This window comes from Mchenga conophoros, linkage group LG8 (assembly GCF_057382185.1).
Source record: "Mchenga conophoros isolate Kocher_MC1m ecotype Shallow Benthic linkage group LG8, M_conophoros_male_GT1.1, whole genome shotgun sequence".
NCBI classification, from domain to species: domain Eukaryota; kingdom Metazoa; phylum Chordata; class Actinopteri; order Cichliformes; family Cichlidae; genus Mchenga; species Mchenga conophoros.
Genome location: NC_140533.1, coordinates 4,912,790 through 4,935,357, shown reverse-complemented (window position 1 = coordinate 4,935,357; position 22,568 = coordinate 4,912,790). Strand labels below are relative to the sequence as shown.

At 39.8% G+C, this 22,568-nt stretch overlaps 1 protein-coding gene across 1 annotated transcript in view; it reads left to right on the top strand.

Annotated features, from left to right (window-relative positions):
• Positions 1 to 22,568, top strand: part of dnah9 (dynein, axonemal, heavy chain 9) — a 180,366-nt gene that overhangs the window by 96,937 nt on the left and 60,861 nt on the right. Inside the window, exons 53-62 of the mRNA XM_085283675.1 lie at positions 2,019 to 2,180; positions 2,432 to 2,665; positions 10,631 to 10,711; positions 11,146 to 11,325; positions 11,850 to 12,080; positions 13,198 to 13,392; positions 14,483 to 14,602; positions 18,123 to 18,311; positions 21,635 to 21,870; positions 21,963 to 22,085. Coding sequence (XP_085139801.1) covers positions 2,019 to 2,180; positions 2,432 to 2,665; positions 10,631 to 10,711; positions 11,146 to 11,325; positions 11,850 to 12,080; positions 13,198 to 13,392; positions 14,483 to 14,602; positions 18,123 to 18,311; positions 21,635 to 21,870; positions 21,963 to 22,085 — 1,751 coding nt within the window. The remainder of the gene's footprint in view (positions 1 to 2,018; positions 2,181 to 2,431; positions 2,666 to 10,630; positions 10,712 to 11,145; positions 11,326 to 11,849; positions 12,081 to 13,197; positions 13,393 to 14,482; positions 14,603 to 18,122; positions 18,312 to 21,634; positions 21,871 to 21,962; positions 22,086 to 22,568) is intronic.

Sequence of the window (22,568 nt, the reverse complement as noted above, 5' to 3'; positions counted from 1 at the left end):
TGGCTGGACAAAGCTGGACTGAAAGACAGCACTAATCATGGCAGCACAAGAACAAGCTCTGAGTACAAGATCCATAGAGGCTGGGGTCTATCACACCAGGCAAGACCCCAGGTGCAGGCTGTGTAAAGATGCCCCAGAGACAATCCAGCACATAACAGCAGGGTGCAAGATGCTAGCAGGCAAGGCATACATGGAACGCCATAACCAAGTGGCCGGCATAGTGTACAGGAACATCTGTGCCGAGTATAACCTGGAAGTCCCGAGGTCAAAATGGGAGATGCCCCCAAGGGTGGTGAAGAATGACCGAGCTAAGATCCTGTGGGACTTCCAGATACAGACGGACAAAATGGTGGTGGCTAACCAACCGGACATAGTGGTGGTAGACAAACAGAAGAAGACGGCCGTAGTGATCGATGTAGCGGTTCCGAATGACAGCAATATCAGGAAGAAGGAACACGAGAAGCTGGAGAAATACCAAGGGCTCAGAGAAGAGCTCGAGAGGATGTGGAGGGTGAAGGTAATGGTGGTCCCCGTGGTAATCGGAGCACTAGGTGCGGTGACTCCCAAGCTAGGCGAGTGGCTCCAGCAGATCCCGGGAACAACATCGGAGATCTCTGTCCAGAAGAGCGCAGTCCTGGGAACAGCTAAGATACTGCGCAGGACCCTCAAGCTCCCAGGCCTCTGGTAGAGGACCCGAGCTTGAAGGATAAACCGCCCGCAGGGGCGTGCTGGGTGTTTTTATATATATATATATATATATATATATATATATATACATATATATATAAAATATATTTACATGCTTCCATCTCCCGTTTCTGGTCGGTGACATCTCTTACTTTTCGACTCTTTTTCTCCCTCCCTGGCTCACAGACACATAACGGGTACAGCAGTCCGTTCTCCCTGCAGCATGGACTACACTGCCCATGAGGCTACATTCTTTAGGGCGAAGCCTGTAACACTCTGCCTATTGCCATCATATTAAATCATTTTTGTGAATAATTTTTTTAAATATTTCTTCACGTCATTATGTGGGCCGCAAGTAGGTGACATTGGCCACGTGATTGAGACACAGACATGAGCGCCTCTTAATGCGTGTTTTGTTTGGGTTTCCACCGGTGTGGACACCAAAAATATAGAGTTCATAGCCTTATGAAACAGGAAAATACCGCCGTGTAATCCATTCATTTCAACAAAGTAACTGTATTCTGAATACCACCTTTTAAAACGGTAACTGTAATGGAATACAGTTACTCATATTTTGTATTTTAAATACGTAACAGCGGTACATTATTCCGTTACTCCCCAACACTCTTAGTAATTCAGATCAAATAAATGTGACCTGATAAAATAACAGAAAAACTGATGGGTGGAGAATAAAGAGCTGCTGTAAATAAGAGGAGAAAGAAAGGGGCCACAATGTTCACTGTTATGTGAATCCTGCTCAGAATGGTAGATGCAACTGTTTGTCATTGTAAGATAAATTAACTTAGTGATGTGGCATTACGACATCTTTTACAGTAAGTAAATCCTCAGTCGATAGAATATCAGTCAATATTCTACTAGTAAATAGAATATCACAGTGATTGTGAGGTAGATGTGTGGTGTTTTCTTTCTCCAGAGTTAATTATAATCAGAAGTGTCTTTGGGCATGCCTCCTGCATGTTTGTTTCTTCTGTCTAATGCATCGAACATCTGGCTGAGCTTCTCAACAAGCCAGCTGTTCATTTCCAACAGTGAATTTCAGTCTGACGTAGCCCACAGCTCAGCATATTGTTTGATTCACATCTTTGCTGGAGGCTTTGTGTGTTTAATGATGGAACTGCAGATAATTAATTCACAGTGTTCCGCTCCCTCTCTTGACCATGAAGGATAAGTCTGAGCAGAAGTGCTCACTGTGGCTCCAATCAGAAGGAAGCGAAATTAATTTGATCGACTGTGTTTGACTTGACACTCGATTCTATTTGACCTCAGTGTGCCCGTCTGTCTCTTTGGATGTGTGTGTGCATGTATTGCAGGTGGCTTTGTGTTTTTCTCCAGTTGGCAGTAAACTGAGGGTTCGCAGCAGGAAGTTCCCAGCAGTAGTCAACTGCACAGCAATCAACTGGTTCCACGAGTGGCCACAGGAGGCTCTGGAGTCGGTCAGCTTCAGGTTCCTGGAGGAGGTTGAGAATATCAATGTGAGAACAGTTCATAATCTAATACAGTGAGGTGAAGCTACTCACCTAAATGATTTTCACACTCTGATGATATAATTTCAAATGTCAACCACCATGACAGACTGAATGTGATATTCATTTAAGAGTACCAGAGGCCCCTGAAAATTAAATTCCAAGCCCGAGCCTCAAGAAATATTACTCTATATCTACATCTGCCCAGTTATCTGCTTTTAATGGGAACTAAACAGTTGTAGGACTTTTCATTCCCGCAGCCCCAAGTGAAGGAGTCGATCAGTAAATTCATGGCTTATGTCCACATGAGTGTCAATCAAATGTCGAAGGAGTACCTAGCCAATGAGCGGCGCTACAACTACACCACGCCCAAGTCTTTCCTGGAGCAGATCAAGCTGTATCGCAGTCTGCTGGGCCAGAAGAGCAAAGACCTCACCAACAAGATGGAGCGGCTGGAGAACGGTCTCCAGAAGCTCAACAGCACCTCTGCTCAGGTATTCATCCACACTGTGTTTTGCTCAGTGTTCACCTAGCTGTTTGAACTTCACTGTGCGAAGTGAGACATGTTCACAGTTTGACACTCAGGGGGGTTTTAGGTTCATGTGCTGAATTACGGGGTCTGTGACATGTAAGCTGATATGGTTTAAAAGGTAACTTACAAAAGTGTGATGTAGAAACTGGAAGCACGAGTTCACAAAATAATCTTACCACAATCCTCATTTAGTAAATGGTGTTATTAAACTTGGATATCAGCTTGTAAAATACCTCTTTGTAAAGTATGGTCCAAATTTGAGCCAGAAAGGAATTTAAACAAATATATCCTTACTTACTTGCTCACGACTTGTGATTAACAAGTCATTAATCAATAGTGGCTTCATGTATTTTATGAATGGTACACCAGGACTCCAACACTAGGCTGGATTGAGTACAAGAACGCCTACAACCCAATGCCCCACACATGGATATTGGAGTGTATAAACACAGTATAAAGCCAATGCATTAATGCACGACTCCAAAGCAATCACGTAAGTCACATAAGTGTGGCATATACCAAAATGATGCACTGTCCCCACTGTTGTTATGCATAGGCCTCAAACCCCTTAAGCCAACTCAATGCAAAGAGTGGATACTGATATAGATTTAGGAGTGGAGTGACTTCCAGCCACTTCCTATACGCTGGCTCTGATCCATAATGCAAAAGTGTACCACAGCTGACAGGGCCTAAGTTGCTGTCTGTGCAGAGATGCTACAAAGACAGACAAGGTGCCCCAGCTACCAACCACCAACCTATATCTGGTTGGTGGTTGACAAGGAACAGAAGTCTGTAAATGTGGGATAAATGTGACAACCCCAGCCAACAGTAGCATCATAAAGAAGGAGCACAAAGAAGTACCAGAGGCTAAAGGCACAACTGCAGCAGATGTGGAAAATAAAGTCCAAATTCTCTTTCTCTCTCTCCCTCTCTTACTCACACACAGACACACGCACTTATATAGGTGTGTGTCTGTGTGTGTGTGTCAACAATGCCTTATTGCACTGCTTTCATGCCCGAGCTGTAGCTCATCATTAGTTTGTGCAGACTCGTGCATCCTGGATACTGACAACGACCAGATGCTCCCACATCAGTATCATCATAACTTCTCTGCACTTGTGATTTTTTTTTGAGAATCCATGTCAAAGTATCTTTAATTACATATGAGACTTTACATAACAAGGCACCAGATTTCATCAGTCAGCTCTATGCTGTTAAAAAGGGCTTTGGTGGGTAAGGCCATTTAGCTGCTTCAAGGTCCAGGTTAAAGTCAAAGAGGCTTCTTTTGTTTTGTCTTGCATCTCCTCTTGTTACAATTTAGTATTCAGTCTCTAAAAAAGAATCAATGTCCTGACTAACTAATATTGTGAATATTTTATTTTGTCAAATATAGCTCATAGTTACCACTAGACTCCATGTTAACTATTTAAAATACTCTTTTATGCCTTGTACTATGTTTTTTCTGTATGAAAATATGAGCTTGTTTCTGTTTTTGCCTTCAACATTTCTCTGCCTCTTAAGCATTTTTTTAATGCTTTATTCTAATTTTCTTGGTTTTTGTTGTTATTATAGCAATTTCTTTTCTTCCATAGGTCATAGTTAAAGCTATGACAGTGTTTGTGCTGTAAGTGAAGCATTATTTCTGACCTAAAATGGCCAATATGCCATTTGACCTTTGAAAGCCAGGCAGAAAGAAGCTCCCAGAACATGTTTCAAAAGTATCTCCTTCATCAAAGACGGCATCAGGGTCAAAGACAGGTGGGTAGGAAAATAGATAAGTACTTAGGAGAAGAGAAGAGTGGTGCACTGAAAATCTGAGCAACCTAGCAGTAGTCTCCTTAACAGCGTGACTCTGGATGTCTGCTGGGTTGAAACTACAATAGGCAGAAGATGGACTACAAAATACATCTAATCCACCACAAGTTGTTCTTAGCTTGTTGTTTTATTCAGGTCAATTAAACGATAAGAGCCTGTGAAAAATACCTCTGCATTACAAGTCTAAAGAAGGAGGAGCATTTAGGGAAAGGTTTACTATGACAGTACAAAACCTTTTGCTGTTTAAAAAAAACTACTGGATTTACCTAAGATGTCAATTTTGTGAGTGAAAGTTGTGGACAGGATTATCTTTGCAGCTAGCCTTATGGTATATGTAGTTGTAAGAGTTTCCCTTCCAGGAGGATATTCACATGAGCCATGCAAATGTGTTTTACAGAGTTTGCAGCACACAGTTTACTGCAAGTTGCAAAATCCAATTCCAAAAAAAGCATGTCTTATGCCTAAGGTGGCTGTGATGGTTGCTACTAGGGTTGTCTTTTTTAAGAGGGGGAAATGTTATCAGAATGAGTGTAATTGGCACTTTGTGTATGCGCAAATCTGTGAGAGTAGGGCCAAAACTTTGAGCTGTCTTTTTCTCAGCAGTGCGCACACGGCAGGCAACGTCTCTGAGGTTGAATCTGTAATGATTAAAAGTGAAATGTCTAGGAAAATTCATCTATTAATAAATATGTGTAAGTGTGTTAGATTTATGCCTGAATGTTGCTGTGTGCTACAAAAAAATGTGAATGTGGCACAGTAACATAGTAACAGTGATCACTCATAATCCTCTTTGGCGTTGTTCTACATATCATACAGGTCAGCTGTTGTTCAGGTTCACAGGGTGGAACAGTTTGTAATAGAGCAGCTTTCCTTTGACTAAATCCAGCACTCCACCTGACTCTCAATCCTCAGAACCCTATGCACTGTGCACTCTCAGAGAGAGTTGCCTTACACTAGATTATTTTGGTTAGTAGCGATTCCACTCTCTCCTTCCCGCTCCCTCAGTGGGTCTGCAGATTTTTGACTCTCTAATTTGCGCTGACCTTGGTAGAATGTTGGTTATTACTTAAGTGAACTAGTTACATCATTGTGGATTGTGGGGCATTGCAAACGCTGCAACTGCATCATTGCACTTATTTCCACCATTTAATAAATTGTCCAGAAGCCCATAAAATTAAATACATCTTATTTTCTTATATTTTCCAACTGGCTAGTGATCTAGTCTGACTTCTTTACTCCTCCCTGTTTAGGATTTATGTGACTAAAATAAAATTTCCTCCATCCATCACTTATCCCTGCAGACCTAATATTTTTGGTATGTTGATATTCACTAACATTCGTTGCCCTTGTTAAATAAATACATAATGAAATAAAGGCTCATGTGGCTGCGTAAGGACTTTTAATTTTGTAATATATGGGAAAATGACTCTTGAATCTTTTCCTCTGTGACCTCAGTAAGACTTGATTCGAGTGATTAAGCCTATGAACTCATCATAAAAATGTTTACTGAATGCAACATGAAGTTCTAGTTATTGAATCAGAGTCAGACAAGAGAATAAAGCAGGATAATTTAATGGCTAATTCCTCATGATGGACAAGTTGCCCACTAATTAGTGTGCTGTATCCTTAAGTTTCACATTTAGCTTTCTTAAGCCAGATGCCAAGTATATGGAGTGGCTCTAATATAGTGACAGGGTCAATGCTGACTTTAAGGCCTTTTAATTAGACTTCATTTACTTGGATGTCACAGTAGCATAGAGGTAGTAGAGCTAGCATTTATAATATTAGCAATGACAATTGAAGAAGTAGTGCTTTCTCATTATGGGTATGACATTATAATAAATACAGATATATGATTTTTACTAGCAGGGATGTAGTTGAAGTGATAGCTGTACATGGTGTAACAGTAACAGATGGATAAACATATCTGTATTTATGAATGACATACTAAGGTGTATGATTAGTTAAGCACTTGCTAATACCTTACAAATGCTCAATAGTGTGACATCAATTATAAAGAGCTAGGATTAGCAGTAGTAGAAGTGATATATATAATTAACATAGTGGTGGAAGTAGCACAAGTGGCAAGAGTAAAGGCAGTATTAATGGTAGTAATAGTTAAGTTGTATTAGTAACAGCAGTGGATTTAGACTGCTACTGTGGCCATTTGTTCTGTGTGCCATAGACAGCCTGTTAATCTTACTAAACCGTAGGTAGAGCAGACAAATACCTGGCTAATTTTTGTTTTTTCATTTGTATTACAAAATGTTTATCCGAATCATTTAATGTTTCCCTCTTTAATACATACACCTGGATCAATTTGTTTAAATGTTTCCCATCTCTAAACCTTTTCAGAAGAGCAATATGGAATATGAATAATGTAACAGAAAGTCTGCATGTGAGGCAGCCCTAATGATAGTGGGTATACTAAACCTGTTGAGTAAAAGCAAAGCCTCACATACACACACAGCCCTGCACACACAGTGTCACTGTTACATACCATGCATCTCCAGTGCTTTGCATAAACAGGCCCACACATTTCCACCCGCACAAGATCACACATACATAAACACCCCATAAACAAGTGACGTTAGTGTTGAAAGCTGCAGAGCGAAGTTTTGTTTCCCGTCTCCCATTTACTGTAGGAACAGACTAGCACACACACATGTATGCACACACGCAGCCACACAGACACATACATGAAATATACGGGGGGGGGGGGTATGATAATTGAGGAGCCTTCTAATTGGAGAGCATACCCTTTACAGCAGCAAGCCACCATTAGTGCACCCTGTATTTGTTAGTGCATTCACAATGATGGCTGCCCTATTATAAGTACTGTTATTTAACATTCTGTGCAAGGGAAACTGTGGCTCACCAGGGGCTGCGGCGGTCATGATAAACAACGACCGGAAGGGTTCAAGCAAGGGATCTTTGTCTGTGTGTGTGTGTGTGTGTACAGTATGTGGGTATGTGTGTGTGTATGAGTCATCTGCTCCCCAGAGAACACATTAGTTTCATGTTTTTTTTCCCTCTTCAGTTTTACAGAGGTGGATTTCTACCTTTGGTTAGTTTGCATTGTGACATATTTGTGCATGTGCTGTGGTACTACCAGCTGAAGTACTATTGCATGCTAACTGTAGTACTACTTCTAGGATAAGTAGTACTAATACAAGTAGTAGATGTACTTTGAGTTCTGGTAGAAGCAGTTGTAGAAGTATTACTAGAATGTGTACGAGTTGCAGTAGGAAGTAGTAGTTCTGATACATTAGCAGCTGTAATAGTAGGTTTTGCTAAAGTAGATTAAAGACATTAATTTATTTTGTCTCGCTTACTAATAAGGGGCCAGAGCATTCCTTGTGAACAACTAAATGACTTGTGGTATACACGACGGCCAGTATTTTATCAAAAATGTATGACAATAGGTAATTTATCCTAATCTGTTACGTTCTAATTGCATGATAGCATTCAAGTTCACCCTTTTTTAATATTTACTAGTCTATATACAGACCATCTGTATTGGTCTGGAAGCCAGCATACAGTCTCTCGTGTTGAAGAATTTAATCAATATTCTGATACAGTGACCATATAGAGTAGCATCATATAGTTCCTGCAAGACCATTAGTAGTACAAGCAGTAGTACAGATAGATAAGTAGGTGTATAGTTAGAGAAATAGTGGTCAATTTAGTAATAACAGCAGAATGAAAAATAAAAGGTGTAGTATGACTAATCACTGCTGTAGCAATAAGTACGTCTTTGCAGTAATTCTCCTGTTCAAATCAGTGTGGAGGTGTTTCATGTAATCGCTCTAAACTTAGCTCCTACCAAAAGAGGCTAACTCCTGACAGCTATTTGCACTGGGGAAAAGAAACGGGAGGGTTTTCTCTTATATGGATAATAACTGGAAACATTAGACACCCCGTTCCCTTAACACACAAACGGCCAGATGTCTTTTTGTTGCATGAATGAAGCTATACTTAGTCCACACGGCAATGTAAGCAAACACTGGAATCCCAAACTCTGTTGAATTTAAACGTGTGTTTTGAGTGCATAAGCCATCGCATTTGAATGAATGGGTATAGTCTTTTGGTTTTGTATTGAATTTTCTCTCGCCTTAAGAAATGGTTGTTCCAATTTACATTTCCAGCTGCAGGGAGTGAGAGTGGGCTGTTTTATACAGGCAGTCAGGGGCACAGAGACATGTTTTTCCTACTTGGATTTCTATCAGCAGTACATAAACACCGAAGCAGCGCAGATATATTGAATATCACGCTTGTCTTTCACCAATTAGTTTGTCCCTTTTTGCCCCTCTCCCTCTTCCCACCCTCCCTCTTTTGCCCAACCCCCACCCCACCTATTCATCATGTTGATGGCTCACTTGGTGCTCGTCTAATGTTCAACTGCATATTTTATACAGAATTGTCGCAACCCAAAAGGGCCGTCTTCCCTCAGGCCTGATTTTTCTGTTTGTTAATTAGCTGAAAGACAAGCATGAAAAACAGTCTGTTTTTATTTCCCCAGTGCAATGTTTTGATGGAGTCGGACGTTAATGTAGAGCCCTAGTTGTCAGGGAGTTATGAGGAGTTTGTAACAGCTTTAATTTCTCTTTATGATCGTCTTTGGTCTATTCATTTATGTGTGTGTGTGTGTGTGTGTGTGTGTGTGTGTGTGTGTGTGTGTGTGTGTGTGTGTGTGTGTGTGTGTGTGTGCGCGCGCGCGCTGATAGCAGCTCCAGTCCTAAAGCTTTTATATTTTCAAACTATGCATGCCGTTCATCTCTTATTTCTCCCTTTATCTGCTTGGACAGGTTACAGTTTTTTTACAGTAATGCTAAAAGGTCACATGCATGACCCATGGCACAATCCTATAGGGCACAAAATAGTATCTGCAAATGTTTAGTGTCCTTTATGAAGCGTATTTTTTTGACTCTCATAAGACACAGAATCATATTTATTGCCTTGAAGAACTGAGATGTTTACCTTTCAGTTGAGATGCTTTTGAGCTCAATCAGCAGTCGTATTAATAATGAAGATCCAACAATGATGCAAACGACAAAACAAAATGATCAGTCCTTCAAAACTACTTGAGAGATTCAGTTAGGTGATAGTGGCAGATTCATTAGTCTTAATGATATGCACACTGATTGCAAGACCATTTAACAAAACAGAAATAGATTATTGTCAGTAGCCCGCCTCTGCGCTCAAGTCATTGTTCCCTTCATCTTAATCTTTGTGTTACTTTTTTCCTTTCAACTTATGTAAACTGGAGACTGTTTCATGTTTTAATTAAATGTACAGTTCAACATCTGAGCAGTGACTCTTTTTTTGGAGAAGTAGACTGATGCTAGTATCATGTTTGTGATGTTAGGATGTCTATTTTAACGTTAAAAAAAGCTGAAGCTGGTGAACTGGATGGATCAATAACTGGATGGTCTGAGGGGGGACCTTTGCAATATTAAGCTGATGGTGGTTGATACATTTTATATCTCTGCAGGTCAGAGGTGTTTCAGTATTCACTGCAGTGACTCTGTCTATTTGTAATCACAGCCAGGTTGTAGTATTGGGTGCGAATCCTGTACAGGCCTATACTAAAAGCTTTCCTCACAGATTTAAACTATTCAGTTCAATTTAATTTATTGAGAGCGAAATGAAAACAAAAGTTGCCTCAAGGCTCTTTATATTGTAAGGTCAACATCCTACAATAATACAAAGAAAACAGAGAAAACCCCAACAACCAGACAATCACAGTGCTTTGGTGACAGCAGGAAGGAAAAACTCCCTTTTAACAGGAACAAACCTCTTTGGGTTGAGGGGAGGAAGACAGGACAAAGACACGCTGTGGAAGAGAGCAATACAGAGATCAGTGGTCAGTAAGAATAGAGAAACTCCATATAAATGCTGGTCTGTTCACTTAAAAAAATCTCGTTTCTTGCCTACAGATTTGCTGGTAGGCACTCATCTCTTTGTAACTCTTAGCATATACTACTGTCAGAAATTTGTTGTACTGCTCCATTGAACAAGGATTTGACTGGCTGAAGATCTCATTTATCCAGATCTTCATCCAGGCAAATCCTCCTGACCTCCCACTCTCCGGTGTCTCATCTTCCGATAGGTGGATGACCTCAAGGCCAAGCTGGCTGCTCAAGAAGTGGAACTCAAGCAGAAGAATGAGGATGCTGACAAACTTATACAGGCAAGAACATATATAACACCAGCACCTCAAGAAAAACAAAACAAAACACGTATCTGTGTTTTGGGGCATATTTCTCTGGCAGTGCTTAAAGAAATGAAGTATGATGTTAAATAAATCTTAATTAAGCACTAGGCTGTCATATCAGAAGCAGCGTCCCTATCTACGGATGGATTTCTAGTCTTGGCTGGAACTGCTCAGTAAAATATTAGATATTCAGAGAAAGTTAGGCTTAAACCTCAGTGTCAAATTAGTCGGAAGAAAAAACGCCTGCATTTTGTTTCTCAGAGCATTCTTTGTTCTCAGTCTTATACCTTGGAATTTTGATTTGTCTTTTTACAGTTTAAAATACCAGTTTTGCTTAATTAAAGAGTAGTTGTGTTTATTAAGCCACTTTACATGTTAACCTAGCAATAAATTCTGTGTGCTGGCCCCAGGAGGTTGGGATAGAAACTGAGAAAGTGTCCAAAGAGAAGGCGGTGGCTGATGAAGAAGAAGAAAAAGTGGCTGCCATTGCTGTGGTAGTCAGCGGCAAACAGAGAGACTGTGAAGAAGACTTAGCTAAAGCCGAGCCAGCCCTGCTTGCTGCTCAGGATGCCCTTAACACTCTCAATAAGGTCAGTTACTCTCTTGTCCCCTGCTGTAACGTATTGATTTACTTCATACTTTATACTTTTCTTGCTTGGTTTTGATTTAATTTTCCCAGCTTCAGTGGAATAACTTACGTGCACACAAGCCTTGAATTGTATAGGAGATTATTTAGTCATAGGATTTAGCAGGTCTTCCCCAAAATAATGTCTTCTCTGTGTTCTGCAGACATTTTACTTTATCCTTGCATCCCATGTAGGTTTATGAGCATCCTGGGGGATATTCAAAAACACCCTCTGTGTTTAAAGGTGCTCTCTGTTCAAACAAGCAAAACAGACAGTTCAATCACTGCTTAGAGCTCTCTAAAGATGCCCTAATTAGAATTCTCTGTTGTCTTCTCAGAGTCAGCACAGGTTCTTCTGTCTTTATTCTAATCCTTTCCACTTTCTCTCTTTTCCCCTCAGAAGACCACAGACAAGTACTTTTATACAAACTCAATTCGATCACAGCTTTCATTTTTCATTAGTGACTCTGTCTGTCTTCCCTACATCAGAACAACTTGACTGAGCTGAAGTCATTTGGCTCTCCAGTGGCAGCAGTGACCAACATCACAGCAGCAGTCATGGTCCTGATGGCACCTGGTGGCAAAGTCCCAAAAGATCGCAGCTGGAAGGCTGCAAAGGTAATGATGGCCAAAGTGGACACATTCCTGGACTCTTTGATTAACTTCAACAAGGAAAAGATCCCAGAGGCTTGCCTTAAGGCCATTCAGCCTTACCTGCAGGTAAGTGTTCAATTAGCCCTTACTCATTGAATTCCTTGCTAACACTGTTCAGAGTGCAATGTCTGCCGCATGGCAAGCTCAACTAATAAGTCATAAATTTAGTAGGGGTGTGATTATAATGACAATGGCACATTATGGCTGCCAAGTGTTGAAATGACAGAGAGAGAGAATCAGCTAGTAAATTAAGCATTACAAATTTAACAGCCGTCCTGATGATGAAGTTCAGTGAAGCAAACATGAGGAATGTCAGTGTGGCCAATAAAGGTAAAGTGCAGCTTAAGTTCACTATGTAGGAACTGTTGAACTGAAATTAATCTCTGTACCTTGTGAAAAAAAGAACTATTTTGGAAAAACAGGTAAAATAGTTCAAACTGAGAACTATTTTCCAACTGCCTGTGCACCAAATGATTTTACTTTCATTATCACTGATTTGCTTTTGACACTGTGTGTTTGAGAATCCAGTAATATCCTGTATCCTTTAGCCAAAATAGCTGCTGCAGATCAAATTACACAGGATAACATGAAAGGACTGTGCCAAAGCAATATAATAAACAAAAATATGTCAGCATTCGTTTTGCAATAACAAACTCATTTGTAAATTGATATTCATTCTTGGTGTACATTTAATGGACAGAGGTAGCAGCTATATCAAAAGATTTTCCAAGAAAAGAAACAGCTAGCTATATCCTTGTTAGCCTCTCATGCTTATGAGTTGGATCATGAATTTTTTACCATCATTACCACGTAGTTGCTGATGAATTATTTCAGGCCCAAACTGATGTTGATGTAGAACTGTGTGTCTTCGCCTGTATGTTTTGCAGACAAAGTTACAAAAGTTAAGCTAGCTAATGTATGTGAGAAGCCTGCTAATGTCCAAGCGTTGTAAATCATTTATTACTCTCTCTCACTTCACATCAGCAACAGTGTTAAGCCTGCAACTTTACCACACAGCTCTCCTGACGTTATTACACAGAAAGACATTTTATACTGCATTTTAACCATAATTTAATATGAATTTTATGTTCATTTTCAGGATATTTGCTGACAGCCTGAGAAATTATTAACGCATTTTGAATTTGGAAGCAGGATGTGACAGCATGTGTATCCTTTTCTCCAGGATCCAGAATTCCAGCCAGACCTGGTGGCATCCAAGTCATATGCAGCAGCGGGTCTGTGCTCCTGGGTTTTAAACATCGTCAAGTTCTACGAGGTTTACTGCGAGGTGGAGCCGAAGCGTCAGGCTCTAAGCAAGGCCAATGCAGAGCTGGCGGCTGCACAAGAGAAGCTCGCCGCCATCAAAAGCAAAATCAATGTAAGCCACTGCACTGAACTGAGACTACAGGAAATGAAAAGTTTATTTGTTGCCTGACAAGTATCTGTTTCAAAAGAAGACAATTTCAATATCTAAAATCCAAAGGATATATTCTTTGAAATTGCATTACCATTTTATTAAAGAAAGGAGTACTGTTCTTTGAAGGCATGTTCTTGTCTTCTTCTTATCATTTCTTTGACACAAACGCAGTGACACGCACAAAAAAGTATTAAAACTTAAAAGAGACTGAGAGTTGAAAAATGACTTATAAAAGTCAGAAATCCTCAGCACCTCACTATAAAAGATTCGTGAGACATCAGTGAGGATCAACAACTCCATCACCTGAAGATATGTAGTTATAATAAGATTTTGGTGCTACAGAAATAAAATAGAAACAACTGGAAGCCATAAGCAAAAGTTCAGAATTATTTTTCCAACGCTTGAGTGACAGTTGACACATGCGTTCTTCCAGCAATGATCTACCAACAGCATTTCATCAATGCTAAGCTGTTGCAAGTGCTTTTAAAAGCTTTTGCAGTTAATTAATCTAAAACCAAATCTGTCAGCCTGAAAACCCTATTGATAAAAGCAGCTGTAAATAATTGTTTCTCAGTGGCGTTTGGCATTCAGCGCATCAGACAGCCCCAGCAGAGCACTGGGTTCGGTACGCTGCAGCAGCTTTTGCTGCTTACATCAAAACCTGCAGAGTGCAGAGTGACGACTATTAATAAGATCCAGCGTGACTTCTCGCTGTCATTTTTCAAGCCCTCAGTCAGATCGCTTGAGTGGAGAGTGGCTTCGGAGCCAAGGGGAATTAGCAATCCTCAAACTAATCTACTGAACCTGTGTGCCTCTCCACCGATTAATCCTGTTTGTCCTTGCGCTAATTGCTTCCATATGCCAAATAAATCCATAGTGGGACTAATGATAAGTTTTACCCAACTTTCTACACACTCCTAAATTTCTTTCATAGAAACACTTTGACTGTCTTTAATCTCTGTCTCTTAGGATTCGTTATGACCACACTGTACTTTAACAAGTGCCAATTTTTTCTCTGTTTTTGTGTGCGTGTGTGTTTGTGGCCTATCAGCACCTTAATGAGAACCTGGCCAAGCTCACAGCCAAGTTTGAGAAGGCCACTGCAGACAAGCTCAAGTGCCAACAGGAAGCAGAATCAACCGCGCACACCATTTCCCTGGCTAACCGTCTGGTGAGGAGGCTAGCCACTACCACAGACAAATACACTCTGTTTCCTGTCACAGCATGCTTACATAGTTACAGATGTGTGCACACTGCAATACTGCATTTTAAATCTGATGTTGATTTTGTCTTATCTTTGATTAGTAGCATTTAGACTAGACATTTAGCATCTAGACACTTTCAATCAATTAAGCATTATTTGTGTCATATTTTTTATTTTGAGGTTACAACTGTCAGCACCTTTCTTGCTGGGTACCTGGGTTACCGATTCTTTCTTGTCTGTGGTGTAGGAAAGATTTTATGCCTAACACACATAAAATGATATCAGAAGCGCTGACTGAAGAAGCCAGCCACATCCTCTTCACCATCAATTATCGGGAGGAAATAGATTTAAAATGAAATAAAAGAAATGACAGGTGACGCATAATGTCTATATCAAAAGTTTCTTAATCTGATAATACAATCAAAAGAGGAGCTGATGCCATATGAGATAGCACAGAAGCTATTTGGGCCAGAAATGAATGAAGGCCTGAAATTTTTGCTATTTCATGCTGTAGTTATTCTGCCAACTGCATATACAGACTTGGGAAAAAATAGGATTGCTACAGAGTACATACAGAGTATTAATGTCATGAATTTCAATTTATATGTGACTTTTTGTGCTGTTTTATGATTTAATAATAACACATGATTGACAGAAATCCCCATTGTGGTCCCACTGGTATAAATAAATGGAAAAGATATGTTACTTTTTCAGACAACCAACACTGTCCATCAAGGTCGTAAATATTTAACAAAATAAGATTAAAAACTAGATTTTTGTTTTCCCCAAGATAACTAACATAAAATAAAATTATACAGAAATGTTCTGAGTGTCTCAGTTGGTGATCCTGTTTCTCAAAAGAATCACTAGTTTGATCAGAACTTGAGCAGAGATGAAAATCTCTCTTGGAAGCCTGACCCTGCTTCCTGGGCCCAAACAAAGGAGACTTTTGAGGAGAAGTCTGGCAAGGGTGTGGCTTTAGTCACATATAAAGCATCGGCAAAAGTTGGAGTGGGGCAATCAGCTACTGCATTGATTTTCTTTGGGTCAGCCTTCATATGTCCACCTTCGCTGACGTACCCTCGGAAGGTTACAGATGGAACTCAAAATCACACTTTTTTGTGATAACAATGAGGCTTTGAAGCACTCAAGAGACTTGTCAGCGATGCTCTCTAATGGTTTTGAACAGATAGAAACCCATTCCATAAAGCTCTCTGTGCTTTTGTGCCACTGTTCTTGAGCTAATCTGAAGGCCACATGAAATTTAAAGGTCTGTAGCAAATTGGTGAATTCTGCACCAGTTTTCGTGGCTGAGTTGCTGATATTCCGCTTCTAGTTTGTTATGATACCGCCAACAGCTGACTATAGAATGGTAAAACTCCTGAGCTCCTAAAACAACCCATTCTGCCCTAATGCTCAATTATACATTTTATACACCTGTGGTGATGGAAGTGCTTGGAACACCTGAATGTAATGATTTGGCTTGGTGAGTGAATACTCACCAATAAAAGAAAACATCTGTGCCTACTGCTCAGCACCGAAGTCCACCAAAGCTTGTAAAGACAGAGAATCTTTTTTAACACACATGCATCAGGTAATAGCATGTGAGGTGAGGTGGAGCTGCTTGGGAGGGAAGCATGGATGACAACCAATCATGGACTGACTGTATCATATTGAACATTTGCTCCCGGCACTGTTGTTCAGTCATTAACTAGAGGGCTTGATAGTCTGGGCCCAGAAAGGCACCTTGCACAGTTTGGCCTGTTGAAATTAGATTTGAGTCATGTAATGACACTTTCCAGTAAAAAGAGTAATTTCTTTATTTGACCATATTACCATCATTTATCCTGCTGATTTGTCATGCAGCACAACTGCTTTTCTGAGTCATTACAGACAACCTGCTTTTAAGGCTTCATCAGAAGATTCTGACATTTCCTTCTGTCTTAGGAGCAATTCACATGATACTTATCTAAGTACTGCAAAATTAAACTGCTAGAAGCTAAGGCTTTATTCAGTAATGGAGACACAACTTACTGACAGGCTAAAAAAACGCTAGACATCTTTATCCTTATAAATAACGTTTCATCCAGTCTTCTGCAAAGGTTTTGTGCACTGCAGAATAAGAAAAATGGTCTGATATTGCACAGGTGTCTACTCCATGATTTGATATGAAAAGCTGCCATCTTGAATAATACACAAGATAGGGACCGTCTCAAATGTGTATTCAAAATAGTCTGCAGACAAAGAGCCTCCTTTAAAAATCTGTCACTATATATCGTGCTGCTTGTTTAATAAGGGTGGTTAAAATGGCTAAAGTGATTAATAGTAGTTCAAATATAAGAGCTGAGTCATTATAGGTGGTGACAATAACTTGATATTTTGGAGAAGGTCAACCAGACTTTTTATAAATAAATTTAACTTTGTAACTCAGTAATTATTATTTTCTTTGTTCCTAGATTGCCAACAGTTTGGAGGATAATTTAATCAAATCGTCCCCAATGATGACAGAACTTAAAGTGCTAACTGGAACTTTATTCCAGTTAGTTTTTGGAAAAACTGCCAGGACAAACGTTAATTAACACAGTGTGAAAGTATGTTTATTTATATTTATATATGTAAATATATATATGTGTGTATGTGTGTGTGTATATATATATATATATATATATATATATATATATATATATATATATATATATATATATATATATATATATATATATATATATATATATATATATATATATATTTAAAGATATCTATATCTTTAAATATAGATATATTTGCCCCATGTTAGTGTGGTTGTCTCTGCCTTTAGGTCCACAATACATTTACATACACACACACATATATATATATACATATTCACATATACACATAAATCCTGTAATCATCTTTTGGTTTGTAAATCTCCTGCTTACAGCAGCAAAATGCAAAGATGAATGTTGACAATGCTAGTATGATAATCTAAATTATTCAGAGAAAGCTTCTAAAAGACCTGACAGAAGCAACAAACAGAGGTTGAGGTTGTGCTTATTGCCTAGTCAATCCAAAATGTCAGTGCAAATGCAGTCAACTTGCTGAAGTGCACGGTATTTCTGTGATGTGCACTGAGAAGTTGCAGTCTGTGTTAGTGCGTGCGCCCTCTGAAGTTTAGAGGACATAAGATATTGAGGGGAACTTTATTGATCCCTGGAGGGACACTGGGTCATTGCTAAAAAGTAAAAAGTAGTGGTGTCGGTGCACAAGCAGAGTGTTTAAACCTAAAAATGGTAATAAAAAAAAAAACAACTCAAAGGTATTAAGGCATTGTTGTGGAGATTTCCTTAAATTATGGTTTAGCACCTTGGCAGCAGCAGCCATCATTTGATTTTGATTCTTTCCACAATGGCTTTGGGGAAGATGATGGAATGACGGTATTTCATTGGGAAAAATGAAAAAAAAAAACAACAACTTTAAAAGTGGTCTGCTGCTATTTTCTGTTTAGGTGGGTGGTCTAGCATCAGAGAATGTTCGCTGGGCAGAGGCTGTAGAGAACTTCAAGAAGCAGGAAAGGACTCTGTGTGGAGATGTTCTCCTCATCACCACCTTCATCTCCTACCTAGGATATTTTACCAAGCGCTACAGGGTCCAGCTTATGGACAGCACGTGGAGGCCTTATCTCAGTCAGCTGAAGGTGGGTTCATTATGTGTTATTTCAACTTGAATTAGCCACACTGCAAGAATTGTGAAAAGTCTTTGAAAACCTTTACTTGTAAATCTGACTGAAATGTAACACAGAAATGAATCTGCAACCGGCCCTGTTGGTCTTTCTCTATCTCTGCATGTAATTATTGTTTGCTAGTGATGTCAGGACTTTAGGAATTTTGCCCACAGCTAAATGTACAGTGGAAAAAACAATAATCTGTTCAGAAAACCTTATATATATTTTATAAAATGGTTCAAATTTAAATGATTAATAATATAACTTGAGTAAATATAAGTAGCTTTTGTAAAAAAAAAAATAGACTTAAGGGATATTAATGCTTACTCAGCAGTTACAACGGGTTTGTATTACGCAAAACATTTAGAATACTTCATGAATTAATTAGGTCATGTATCATGGCTGATAGGACACATTAACAACTGCAGTTATAAAATGTTATGTAGTGTTGTTTATCTATTTTTTATTGCTTGCAAATTGTAATGCTACTGGTAAATGTTCCATTACTGGGCAGCTGCTGGCCTTTTGGGCCACTAATAGTGTTTCCATGATTTGAGTCCACCTGTGAAGCAAACTGGCTGAAATGAACCCTCACCAACAAGCAGTGTTTTGTTACAATTTTCCCATTAAAATGTCAGTAAAAGTCCTGCGTTGAGCTACCTGTTTGGATTGTTAAAATGCGAAGGAAAGCAGCCCACCTCTCTTGCAGTGTGGTTGAGGCTGCAAATCTGCAAAGTATTTTGCAGATTTATATAATTAATGTAAATCTGCTAATATGCTCTATAATTTAATCTATTAAAATAAATTAGGTTGGCTTTATTTGGAGGTCAGTAAAATTTTACCCCTGAAACTTTAACTAAAGTTTAATTTGCAATCAATCGTTTTATTCATAATGGTTGTTAAAGAGATTGTACCTGTTTGGACATTTGTTTGCCTGGAGGCCCAACTGAGAAAACGTTATGTTGTACATTGCTGGTCTAATTCCCACAGCACTAAACACTGCTGTTTAGTCAAACTCTATGGCATCTCAGAGATAAATACAAGGTGTCCTCTGACACTGGTGTCATGAATCACCCATCACGATGACAGATGGGTCTCACAACCAGGCAGGAACATCACATTTTGACACAACAGGCACCTTAAGCATCCTTTTTTAAAGTGAAGGATTAAAAGATATATTTTAATCCAGAGCACGATCATTTTGCAAGCCTAACTACGTAGTTTTGGTGGTTAAATCAAAACGCAAATGGAAATAAATGGCAATAGAGAAAAAAAACTAAACTGGAATGTCACTGTGATGTCACTGTCTCAACTGTAGTCAGAATCAGAAAATCAGGGAAAAACGGGCTAGGAAGGTAGAGACATTCATTCATTACTAGCAATATAATGCCTGTTTTCTGTGCTTGAAAATACCACGGCCGAATGTTCACAGAAGTCCTGAGGCACAAATACAAAACAGTGGTAGCACAGATAACAAGTTGCATTGCTTTTTATCACTACCACCGTCAGCTTCTCTGACTGAGACATGTCTGTTATGTTCACTGTTCACTGATGGTTTAGCTCTTCTATTAATATTATTAAACATTAATTTTCTTGTTTTAATTTTTTAGTATTTAGAATAGATTAGAATAATCCTTTAATTGTCCCACAAGGGGAAATTTGGTTGTAACAGCAGCCAGAAAGACACATATACAAACAAAGAGTACACAGGACACAACAGAAACAGGGATAGCTCAGTAGGTAGAGTGGTTGCCCATGATCGGAAGGTCGGGGGTTCGATTCCCCTGAACAGCTACCCTGAGGTACCCCTGAGCAAGGTACCGTCCGTACACACTGCTCCCCGGGCGCCCAATGGCTGCCCACTGCTTCACCGAGTGAATGGGTTAAATGCAGAGAGGAATTTCCACATTGGGATCAATAAAGTACTCTTTCTTTCATACACAATTTTTCTTACATATTTACATTAAGGACAATGGTTACTATATACAGAGTATTGTACAGTTATTAAATTAAATAAAAATAGCTACAGATAAGAGGCAAACCAGGTTGTAGTGCGAATCGGTTAATTAACTTATTGCAGTTACAGCGCAGATGTAAACATCTCTGATTGTTGGGAGCAGTTCTGATTGTACAGTCTGACAGCTGCAGGGAGGAAGGACCTGCAGAAACGTTCCTTCGTGCATCTAGGATGCAGCAGTCTGTCACTGAAGGAGCTCTGCAGTTCAGCAACATTTACATGCATGGGGTGGGAGACTCTGTCCATCAGAGATGTTGGCCAGAGTCCTTCTGTCTCCCACCACCTGCACTGGGTCCAGGGTACATCCCAGAACAGAGCTGGCCTTCCTAATGAGTTTGTCCAACCTCTTCTTCCCGGCTGCAGATAAACTGCTGCTCTAACATACCACACTGTAAAAAATGACAGATGCCACCACAGAGTCATAGAAGGTCTTTAAAAGCGCTCCCTGTACTCCAAATGACCTCAGCAGCCACAGCAGGTAGCGTCTGCTCTGACCCTTCCTGTAAAGAGCATCAGTGTTGTGGCTCCAGTCCAGTTTATTATTCAGGTGAACACCCAGGTACCTATAAGAGTCCACTATCTCAATGTCCACTCCCTGGATGTTTACCGGTGTCAGTGTGGTGGGTCTGCGTCTCCAGAAGTCCACCACCAACTCCTTCGTTTTCCCGCCGTTGATCAGCAGGTGGTTCTGCTGACACCAGTCCACAAAGTCCAGAGTCCACTGTCTGTACTCTGAGTCGTCCTCACCTGTGATGAGGCCGACTATGGCAGAGTCGTCAGAGAACTTCTGTAGGTGGCAGCGTGGGGAGTTGATGGAAAAGTCTGCAGTGTAGAGGGTGAAGAGGAACGGTGCCAGCACAGTTCCCTGTGGGGCCCCCGTACTGCAGACCAGCGTATCAGAGACACAGCCCTGTGTCCTCACATACTGTGGACGTTCTGTGAGATAGTCCAGTATCCACTTTGCGCTATTAACCAAAGTTTAATGCAAATCACATACAATAATGATCCAAAGAAAGGATTACCAATTTGGGCATTTATTTGCAGATGTAAATAGTCCCAAATGTAATCCTGCTCTACATGGAAACCACAATGTTTTTTATTCTAACAGCAGTTGCCAGTCGACTTTTGATGAACATAGATTTAAATACTAAAGGGAAAAGTTTATCTGTTCCTTTTTAACAACGCACCATTGCTGTGACTTGTGACCTGTCAGTCATCATGAAGAAGAATTGAAACAGTTCACTGGGAAAAACTAATTAAAATGCAAATCACGTGTAAGGTTCCTATCCCAGTGACGCATGACCTGGACCCTTTGACACTGCTGACTGACGACGCTGACGTTGCTACATGGCAGAATGAGGGGCTACCTGCTGACAGGATGTCCACGGAGAATGCTACCATTCTTACTTCTTGCCAACGCTGGCCCCTTATGGTGGACCCCCAGCTGCAGGGCATCAAGTGGATCAAAAATAAATATGGTGAAGACCTGCAAGTCATCCGCATCGGACAGCGAGGGTAAGAGCCTCATAGAAAACTGCAGTACTGAGGTTTTTTGGGCATTTAATAACCAGAATTTTGACAGATTCATTGTTATTTGTACCTTAAAGGTACCTAGATGCCATAGAGAGAGCGCTGGCAGCAGGTGATGTGGTTCTGATAGAGAACTTGGAAGAAACGCTAGATCCTGTTCTTGGACCTCTGCTTGGCAGAGAAACCATCAAGAAGGGAAGGTAAGGCTCATGCTGAAAGGTGTCTTAATACTTGTAGCACTGAATGAAGCATTGTAAGGCACTGCTTCAGACAATGATCTAATTCAGGAAACTTTCTACTCATATGTAACACCGCAACAAGCACTTTCTTTTCACTGCCTTTTTTAATTATTGACACCACATGACAAATTAAAAATAGACACTATAAATGTAAATCTTTGAGAAACTATTGTTAGTTAAAGCCTAGCAGAACTTTCCAAATAAACCATTTTAGTATGTCTGTGGTTTCCACACAAAAACATTTTAAATACATTTAACTTCATTAGATTCAATACATGAGCTCTATCAGTGATTACACTATATAACATTTCTTTTTAATGAAGATGGACAGTGGCATTTATTAACTTGGTAATGTGTTAGCAATGAAAGGATATTGTTTGATGGAATTGATGGAAATGAAAACTATCAACTTACAGAGAGCTGAATTGAAGGACCTCCTGAAAT